We start from the raw sequence: 12,500 nt of genomic DNA on the forward strand, positions 1-12,500 counted from the left end.
ATGACCACATGTTAGAGATATAACCAAACATGACCACATGTTAGAGATATAACCAAACATGACCACATGTTAGAGATATAACCAAACATGACCACATGTTAGAGATATAACCAAACATGTCAGATATCTAACCAAACATGACCACATATTAGAGATATAACCAAATATGACCACATGTTAGAGATCTAACCAAACATGACCACATGTCAGAGGTATAACCAAACATGACCACATGTTAGCGATCTAACCAAACATGACCACATGTTAGAGATATAACCAAACATGACCACATGTTAGAGATATAACCACATGTTAGAGATATAACCAAACATGACCACATATTAGAGATCTAACCAAACCTGACCACATGTTAGAGATATAACCAAACATGACCACATGTCAGAGGTATAACCAAACATGTTAGAGATCTAACCAAACATAATCACATGTCAAAGATATAACCAAACATGTTAGAGATCTAACCAAACATGACCACATGTTAGAGATAAAACCAAACATGTTAGAGATATAACCAAACATAATCACATGTCAAAGATATAACCAAACATGTTAGAGATATAACCAAACATGACCACATGTTAGAGATATAACCAAACATGACCACATGTTAGAGATTTAACCAAACATGACCACATGTTAGAGATCTAACCAAATATGACCACATGTTAGAGATCTAACCAAACATGTTAGAGATCTAACCAAACATGTTAGAGATCTAACCAAACATGTTAGAGATCTAACCAAACATGTTAGAGATCTAACCAAACATGATCACATGTCAGAGGTATAACCAAACATGTTAGAGATCTAACCAAACATAATCACATGTCAAAGATATAACCAAACATGTTAGAGATCTAACCAAACATGACCACATGTTAGAGATAAAACCAAACATGTTAGAGATCTAACCAAACATGACCACATGTTAGAGATTTAACCAAACATGACCACATGTCAGAGATATAACCAAACATGACCACATGTTAGAGATCTAACCAAACATGACCACATGTTAGAGATCTAACCAAACATGACCACATGTTAGAGATCTAACCAAACATGACCACATGTTAGAGATCTAACCAAACATGACCACATGTTAGAGATATAACCAAACATGACCACATGTTAGAGATATAACCAAACATGACCACATGTTAGAGATATAACCAAACATGACCACATGTTAGAGATATAACCAAACATGACCACATTTTAGAGATATAACCAAACATGACCACATGTTAGAGATATAACCAAACATGACCACATGTTAGAGATATAACCAAACATGACCACATGTTAGCGATCAAACCAAACATGACCACATGTTAGAGATCTAACCAAACATGTCAGAGATCTAACCAAACATGACCACATGTTAGAGATCTAACCAAACATGACCACATGTTAGAGATACAACCAAACATGACCACATATTAGAGATATAACCAAACATGACCACATGTTAGCGATCTAACCAAACATGACCACATGTTAGCGATCTAACCAAACATGACCACATGTTAGCGATCTAACCAAACATGACCACATGTTAGCGATCTAACCAAACATGACCACATGTTAGCGATCTAACCAAACATGACCACATGTTAGAGATCTAACCAAACATGTTAGAGATATAACCAAACATGACCACATGTTAGAGATATAACCAAACATGACCACATGTCAGAGATCTAACCAAACATGACCACATGTTAGAGATATAACCAAACATGACCACATGTTAGAGATCTAACCAATAATGTCAGAGATCTAACCAAACATGACCACATGTTAGAGATATAACCAAACATGACCACATGTTAGAGATATAACCAAACATGACCACATGTTAGAGATCTAACCAAACATGTCAGAGATCTAACCAAACATGACCACATGTTAGAGATACAACCAAACATGACCACATGTTAGAGATCTAACCAAACATGACCACATGTCAGAGATATAACCAAACATGACCACATATTAGAGATATAACCAAACATGACCACATGTTAGAGATCTAACCAAACATGACCACATGTTAGAGATCTAACCAAACATGACCACATGTTAGAGATCTAACCAAACATGACCACATGTTAGAGATCTAACCAAACATGACCACATGTCAGAGATCTAACCAAACATGACCACATGTTAGAGATCTAACCAAACATGACCACATGTTAGAGATATAACCAAACATGACCACATGTTAGAGATATAACCAAACATGTCAGAGATCTAACCAAACATGACCACATATTAGAGATATAATCAAACATGACCACATATTAGAGATATAACCAAACATGACCACATGTTAGAGATATAACCAAACATGACCACATGTTAGAGATATAACCAAACATGACCACATGTTAGAGATATAACCAAACATGACCACATATTAGAGATATAACCAAACATGACCACATGTTAGAGATATAACCAAACATGACCACATGTCAGAGATATAACCAAACATGTTAGAGATCTAACCAAACATGACCACATGTTAGAGATCTAACCAAACATGACCACATGTTAGAGATCTAACCAAACATGACCACATGTTAGAGATCTAACCAAACATGACCACATGTCAGAGGTATAACCAAACATGACCACATGTTAGCGATCTAACCAAACATGACCACATGTTAGAGATATAACCAAACATGACCACATGTTAGAGATATAACCACATGTTAGAGATATAACCAAACATGTTAGAGATCTAACCAAACATAATCACATGTCAAAGATATAACCAAACATGTTAGAGATATAACCAAACATGACCACATGTTAGAGATATAACCAAACATGACCACATGTTAGAGATTTAACCAAACATGACCACATGTTAGAGATTTAACCAAACATGACCACATGTTAGAGATCTAACCAAACATGACCACATGTTAGAGATCTAACCAAACATGACCACATGTTAGAGATATAACAAAACATGACCACATGTTAGAGATCTAACCAAACATGTCAGAGATCTAACCAAACATGACCACATGTTAGAGATATAACCAAACATGACCACATGTTAGAGATATAACCAAACATGACCACATGTTAGAGATCTAACCAAACATGTCAGAGATCTAACCAAACATGACCACATGTTAGAGATACAACCAAACATGACCACATGTTAGAGATCTAACCAAACATGACCACATGTTAGAGATCTAACCAAACATGACCACATGTTAGAGATCTAACCAAACATGACCACATGTTAGAGATCTAACCAAACATGACCACATGTTAGAGATATAACCAAACATGTCAGAGATCTAACCAAACATGACCACATGTTAGAGATACAACCAAACATGACCACATATCAGAGATCTAACCAAACATGACCACATGTTAGAGATATAACCAAACATGACCACATATTAGAGATACAACCACATGTTAGAGATATAACCAAACATGTTAGAGATATAACCAAACATGACCACATGTTAGAGATATAACCAAACATGACCACATGTCAGAGATATAACCAAACGTGACCACATATTAGAGATCTAACCAAACATGACCACATATTAGAGATACAACCACATGTTAGAGATATAACCAAACATGTTAGAGATATAACCAAACATGACCACATGTTAGAGATATAACCAAACATGACCACATGTTAGAGATATAACCAAACATGTCAGAGATCTAACCAAACATGACCACATGTTAGAGATACAACCAAACATGACCACATGTCAGAGATCTAACCAAACATGACCACATGTTAGAGATATAACCAAACATGACCACATGTCAGAGATATAACCAAAAATGACCACATGTTAGAGATACAACCAAACATGACCACATGTTAGAGATATAACCAAACATGACCACATGTCAGAGATCTAACCAAACATGACCACATGTTAGAGATATAACCAAACATGACCACATGTTAGAGATATAACCAAACATGACCACATGTTAGAGATCTAACCAAACATGACCACATGTTAGAGATATAACCACATGTTAGAGATATAACCACATGTTAGAGATATAACCAAACATGACCACATGTTAGAGATATAACCAAACATGACCACATGTTAGAGATCTAACCAAACATGACCACATGTTAGAGATCTAACCAAACATGACCACATGTTAGCAATCTAACCAAACATGACCACATGTTAGAGATATAACCACATGTTAGAGATATAACCACATGTTAGAGATATAACCAAACATGACCACATGTTAGAGATATAACCAAACATGACCACATGTTAGCGATCTAACCAAACATGACCACATGTTAGCGATCTAACCAAACATGACCACATGTTAGCGATCTAACCAAACATGACCACATGTTAGCGATCTAACCAAACATGACCACATGTTAGAGATCTAACCAAACATGTTAGAGATATAACCAAACATGACCACATGTTAGAGATATAACCAAACATGACCACATGTCAGAGATCTAACCAAACATGACCACATGTTAGAGATATAACCAAACATGACCACATGTTAGAGATCTAACCAATAATGTCAGAGATCTAACCAAACATGACCACATGTTAGAGATATAACCAAACATGACCACATGTTAGAGATCTAACCAAACATGTCAGAGATCTAACCAAACATGACCACATGTTAGAGATACAACCAAACATGACCACATGTTAGAGATCTAACCAAACATGACCACATGTCAGAGATATAACCAAACATGACCACATATTAGAGATATAACCAAACATGACCACATGTTAGAGATCTAACCAAACATGACCACATGTTAGAGATCTAACCAAACATGACCACATGTTAGAGATCTAACCAAACATGACCACATGTTAGAGATCTAACCAAACATGACCACATGTCAGAGATCTAACCAAACATGACCACATGTTAGAGATCTAACCAAACATGACCACATGTTAGAGATATAACCAAACATGACCACATGTTAGAGATATAACCAAACATGTCAGAGATCTAACCAAACATGACCACATATTAGAGATATAATCAAACATGACCACATATTAGAGATATAACCAAACATGACCACATGTTAGAGATATAACCAAACATGACCACATGTTAGAGATATAACCAAACATGACCACATGTTAGAGATATAACCAAACATGACCACATATTAGAGATATAACCAAACATGACCACATGTTAGAGATATAACCAAACATGACCACATGTCAGAGATATAACCAAACATGTTAGAGATCTAACCAAACATGACCACATGTTAGAGATCTAACCAAACATGACCACATGTTAGAGATCTAACCAAACATGACCACATGTTAGAGATCTAACCAAACATGACCACATGTCAGAGGTATAACCAAACATGACCACATGTTAGCGATCTAACCAAACATGACCACATGTTAGAGATATAACCAAACATGACCACATGTTAGAGATATAACCACATGTTAGAGATATAACCAAACATGTTAGAGATCTAACCAAACATAATCACATGTCAAAGATATAACCAAACATGTTAGAGATATAACCAAACATGACCACATGTTAGAGATATAACCAAACATGACCACATGTTAGAGATTTAACCAAACATGACCACATGTTAGAGATTTAACCAAACATGACCACATGTTAGAGATCTAACCAAACATGACCACATGTTAGAGATCTAACCAAACATGACCACATGTTAGAGATATGACCAAACATGACCACATGTTAGAGATCTAACCAAACATGTCAGAGATCTAACCAAACATGACCACATGTTAGAGATATAACCAAACATGACCACATGTTAGAGATATAACCAAACATGACCACATGTTAGAGATCTAACCAAACATGTCAGAGATCTAACCAAACATGACCACATGTTAGAGATACAACCAAACATGACCACATGTTAGAGATCTAACCAAACATGACCACATGTTAGAGATCTAACCAAACATGACCACATGTTAGAGATCTAACCAAACATGACCACATGTTAGAGATCTAACCAAACATGACCACATGTTAGAGATCTAACCAAACATGACCACATGTTAGAGATATAACCACATGTTAGAGATACAACCAAACATGACCACATATCAGAGATCTAACCAAACATGACCACATGTTAGAGATATAACCAAACATGACCACATATTAGAGATACAACCACATGTTAGAGATATAACCAAACATGTTAGAGATATAACCAAACATGACCACATGTTAGAGATATAACCAAACATGACCACATGTCAGAGATATAACCAAACGTGACCACATATTAGAGATCTAACCAAACATGACCACATATTAGAGATACAACCACATGTTAGAGATCTAACCAAACATGTTAGAGATATAACCAAACATGACCACATGTTAGAGATATAACCAAACATGACCACATGTTAGAGATATAACCAAACATGTCAGAGATCTAACCAAACATGACCACATGTTAGAGATACAACCAAACATGACCACATGTCAGAGATCTAACCAAACATGACCACATGTTAGAGATATAACCAAACATGACCACATGTCAGAGATATAACCAAACATGACCACATGTTAGAGATACAACCAAACATGACCACATGTCAGAGATCTAACCAAACATGACCACATGTTAGAGATATAACCAAACATGACCACATGTCAGAGATATAACCAAAAATGACCACATGTTAGAGATACAACCAAACATGACCACATGTTAGAGATATAACCAAACATGACCACATGTCAGAGATCTAACCAAACATGACCACATGTTAGAGATATAACCAAACATGACCACATGTTAGAGATATAACCAAACATGACCACATGTTAGAGATCTAACCAAACATGACCACATGTTAGAGATATAACCACATGTTAGAGATATAACCACATGTTAGAGATATAACCAAACATGACCACATGTTAGAGATCTAACCAAACATGACCACATGTTAGAGATCTAACCAAACATGACCACATGTTAGCGATCTAACCAAACATGACCACATGTTAGCAATCTAACCAAACATGACCACATGTTAGAGATATAACCACATGTTAGAGATATAACCACATGTTAGAGATATAACCAAACATGACCACATGTTAGAGATATAACCAAACATGACCACATGTTAGCGATCTAACCAAACATGACCACATGTTAGCGATATAACCAAACATGACCACATGTTAGCGATCTAACCAAACATGACCACATGTTAGCGATCTAACCAAACATGACCACATGTTAGAGATCTAACCAAACATGTTAGAGATATAACCAAACATGACCACATGTTAGAGATATAACCAAACATGACCACATGTCAGAGATCTAACCAAACATGACCACATGTTAGAGATATAACCAAACATGACCACATGTTAGAGATCTAACCAATAATGTCAGAGATCTAACCAAACATGACCACATGTTAGAGATATAACCAAACATGACCACATGTTAGAGATATAACCAAACATGACCACATGTTAGAGATCTAACCAAACATGTCAGAGATCTAACCAAACATGACCACATGTTAGAGATACAACCAAACATGACCACATGTTAGAGATCTAACCAAACATGACCACATGTCAGAGATATAACCAAACATGACCACATATTAGAGATATAACCAAACATGACCACATGTTAGAGATCTAACCAAACATGACCACATGTTAGAGATCTAACCAAACATGACCACATGTTAGAGATCTAACCAAACATGACCACATGTTAGAGATCTAACCAAACATGACCACATGTCAGAGATCTAACCAAACATGACCACATGTTAGAGATCTAACCAAACATGACCACATGTTAGAGATATAACCAAACATGACCACATGTTAGAGATATAACCAAACATGTCAGAGATCTAACCAAACATGACCACATATTAGAGATATAATCAAACATGACCACATATTAGAGATATAACCAAACATGACCACATGTTAGAGATATAACCAAACATGACCACATGTTAGAGATATAACCAAACATGACCACATGTTAGAGATATAACCAAACATGACCACATATTAGAGATATAACCAAACATGACCACATGTTAGAGATATAACCAAACATGACCACTAGTCAGAGATATAACCAAACATGTTAGAGATCTAACCAAACATGACCACATGTTAGAGATCTAACCAAACATGACCACATGTTAGAGATCTAACCAAACATGACCACATGTTAGAGATCTAACCAAACATGACCACATGTCAGAGGTATAACCAAACATGACCACATGTTAGCGATCTAACCAAACATGACCACATGTTAGAGATATAACCAAACATAATCACATGTCAAAGATATAACCAAACATGTTAGAGATATAACCAAACATGACCACATGTTAGAGATATAACCAAACATGACCACATGTTAGAGATTTAACCAAACATGACCACATGTTAGAGATTTAACCAAACATGACCACATGTTAGAGATCTAACCAAACATGACCACATGTTAGAGATCTAACCAAACATGACCACATGTTAGAGATATAACCAAACATGACCACATGTTAGAGATCTAACCAAACATGTCAGAGATCTAACCAAACATGACCACATGTTAGAGATATAACCAAACATGACCACATGTTAGAGATATAACCAAACATGACCACATGTTAGAGATCTAACCAAACATGTCAGAGATCTAACCAAACATGACCACATGTTAGAGATACAACCAAACATGACCACATGTTAGAGATCTAACCAAACATGACCACATGTTAGAGATCTAACCAAACATGACCACATGTTAGAGATCTAACCAAACATGACCACATGTTAGAGATCTAACCAAACATGACCACATGTTAGAGATATAACCAAACATGTCAGAGATCTAACCAAACATGACCACATGTTAGAGATATAACCACATGTTAGAGATACAACCAAACATGACCACATATCAGAGATCTAACCAAACATGACCACATGTTAGAGATATAACCAAACATGACCACATATTAGAGATACAACCACATGTTAGAGATATAACCAAACATGTTAGAGATATAACCAAACATGACCACATGTTAGAGATATAACCAAACATGACCACATGTCAGAGATATAACCAAACGTGACCACATATTAGAGATCTAACCAAACATGACCACATATTAGAGATACAACCACATGTTAGAGATATAACCAAACATGTTAGAGATATAACCAAACATGACCACATGTTAGAGATATAACCAAACATGACCACATGTTAGAGATATAACCAAACATGTCAGAGATCTAACCAAACATGACCACATGTTAGAGATACAACCAAACATGACCACATGTCAGATTTCTAACCAAACATGACCACATGTTAGAGATATAACCAAACATGACCACATGTCAGAGATATAACCAAACATGACCACATGTTAGAGATACAACCAAACATGACCACATGTTAGAGATATAACCAAACATGACCACATGTCAGAGATCTAACCAAACATGACCACATGTTAGAGATATAACCAAACATGACCACATGTTAGAGATATAACCAAACATGACCACATGTTAGAGATCTAACCAAACATGACCACATGTTAGAGATATAACCACATGTTAGAGATATAACCACATGTTAGAGATATAACCAAACATGACCACATGTTAGAGATATAACCAAACATGACCACATGTTAGAGATCTAACCAAACATGACCACATGTTAGAGATCTAACCAAACATGACCACATGTTAGCAATCTAACCAAACATGACCACATGTTAGAGATATAACCACATGTTAGAGATATAACCACATGTTAGAGATATAACCAAACATGACCACATGTTAGAGATATAACCAAACATGACCACATGTTAGCGATCTAACCAAACATGACCACATATTAGAGATACAACCACATGTTAGAGATATAACCAAACATGACCACATGTTAGAGATATAACCAAACATGACCACATGTTAGAGATCTAACCAAACATGACCACATGTTAGAGATCTAACCAAACATGACCACATGTTAGCGATCTAACCAAACATGACCACATGTTAGAGATATAACCACATGTTAGAGATATAACCACATGTTAGAGATATAACCAAACATGACCACATGTTAGAGATATAACCAAACATGACCACATGTTAGCGATCTAACCAAACATGACCACATGTTATCAACTATAAAAGAGCCCCCACCACCACACTACTCACTGCCTGGCTGAAGACAGCATCTCGTCTGTGTGTCAGGGCCTGGCCGTGGCAGGCTGATGCTGCTGCCCCCTGTAGGAGGACGAAGGTCATAGCACACCGGGCCCCCTCCACCGCGTCACACACACACTCCTTCAGAGTCACAACTAGAGGGAGGAGTTGTTCTTGCCACGGAGAGGGGGACGGGTCTGGAAGAGGGGCGAGAGAGGCCTGCCAAGGAGCGCGGGACGGGTCTGGAAGATGGGCGAGAGAGGCCTGCCAAGGAGAGCGGGAAGGGTCTGGAAGGGGGAAGAGAGAGAGGATTATACTTCAAATCCATTCAATTATCTACGTAATGAATGATTTTCAGGGACTTAATAAAAAATATACTCCCCGATCTGAATCGGTCGGATTGATTGAAGATATAGTAACCTTTAAATTCACTTATAGATCTGTTCTTAAGGAACCAAGGACGGAAGGATGTAGGAACCAAGGAAGGAAGGGTTTAGGAACCAAGTAAGGAAGGATGTAGGAACCAAGGAAGGAAGGATGTAGGAACCAAGGAAGGAAGGATGTAGGAACCAAGGAAGGAAGGATGTAGGAACCAAGGAAGGAAGGATGTAGGAACCAAGGAAGGAAGCATGTAGGAACCAAGGAAGGAAGAATGTATTTCTGAAGTATTGCTACAGTTTGGGTAAGTACCAGTGTTGTGCTTGGTGGTGGTGACATCATTCTGTGTCTGTGAGGTCACTTCCTGTTTCCTGTTCTCCCTCTCCTGTAGCCGGTCCACCATGGCGATGATGCAGTTCAGACTCATAGCAACGTTAGCCCACACCCTGTCCTAAACACACACACACAACGTTAGTCCACACCCTGTCCTAAACACACACACACACAACGTTAGTCCACACCCTGTCCTAAACACACACACACAACGTTAGTCCACACCCTGTCCTAAACACACACACAACGTTAGTCCACACCCTGTCCTAAAGACAGACACAACGTTAGCCCACACCCTGTCCTAAACACACACACACAACGTTAGCCCAAACCCTGTCCTAAACACACACACACACAACGTTAGTCCACACCCTGTCCTAAACACACACACACACACACAACGTTAGTCCACACCCTGTCCTAAACACACACACACAACGTTAGTCCACACCCTGTCCTAAACACACACACACACAACGTTAGTCCACACCCTGTCCTAAACACACACACACACAACGTTAGTCCACACCCTGTCCTAAACACACACACACACAACGTTAGTCCACACCCTGTCCTAAACACACACACACACAACGTTAGTCCACACCCTGTCCTAAACACACACACAACGTTAGTCCACACCCTGTCCTAAACACACACACAACGTTAGTCCACACCCTGTCCTAAACACACACACACACAACGTTAGTCCACACCCTGTCCTAAACACACACACACAACGTTAGTCCAGACCCTGTCCTAAACACACACACACACAACGTTAGTCCACACCCTGTCCAACACACACACACAACGTTAGCCCACACCCTGTCCTAAACACACACACACAACGTTAGTCCACACCCTGTCCTAAACACACACACACAACGTTAGTCCACACCCTGTCCTAAACACACACACACACAACGTTAGTCCACACCCTGTCCTAAACACACACACACAACGTTAGTCCACACCCTGTCCTAAACACAAACACACAACGTTAGTCCACACCCTGTCCTAAACACACACACACAACGTTAGTCCACACCCTGTCCTAAACACACACACACACACAACCTTAGTCCACACCCTGTCCTAAACACACACACAACGTTAGTCCACACCCTGTCCTAAAGACAGACACAACCTTAGTCCACACCCTGTCCTAAACACACACACACAACGTTAGTCCACACCCTGTCCTAAACACACACACACAACGTTAGTCCACACCCTGTCCTAAACACACACACAACATTAGTCCACACCCTGTCCAACACACACACACAACGTTAGTCCACACCCTGTCCTAAACACACACACAACGTTAGTCCACACCCTGTCCTAAACACACACACACAACGTTAGTCCACACCCTGTCCTAAACACACACACACAACGTTAGTCCACACCCTGTCCTAAACACACACACACAACGTTAGTCC

The 12,500-nt window shown here is 38.3% G+C and overlaps 1 protein-coding gene across 1 annotated transcript in view; it reads right to left on the bottom strand.

The window, feature by feature from the left end:
- The window catches only part of LOC129835653 (type II inositol 3,4-bisphosphate 4-phosphatase-like), a 63,244-nt gene that overhangs the window by 7,898 nt on the left and 42,846 nt on the right, over nt 1-12,500 (bottom strand). Inside the window, exons 13-14 of the mRNA XM_055901374.1 lie at nt 11,032-11,170; nt 10,354-10,628 (exon numbers count right to left, since the gene is read on the bottom strand). Of these exons, the coding sequence (XP_055757349.1) occupies nt 10,354-10,628; nt 11,032-11,170 (414 nt within the window). The remainder of the gene's footprint in view (nt 1-10,353; nt 10,629-11,031; nt 11,171-12,500) is intronic.

The sequence above is a fragment of the Salvelinus fontinalis genome, chromosome 36 (assembly GCF_029448725.1).
Source record: "Salvelinus fontinalis isolate EN_2023a chromosome 36, ASM2944872v1, whole genome shotgun sequence".
NCBI classification, from domain to species: Eukaryota; Metazoa; Chordata; class Actinopteri; order Salmoniformes; family Salmonidae; genus Salvelinus; species Salvelinus fontinalis.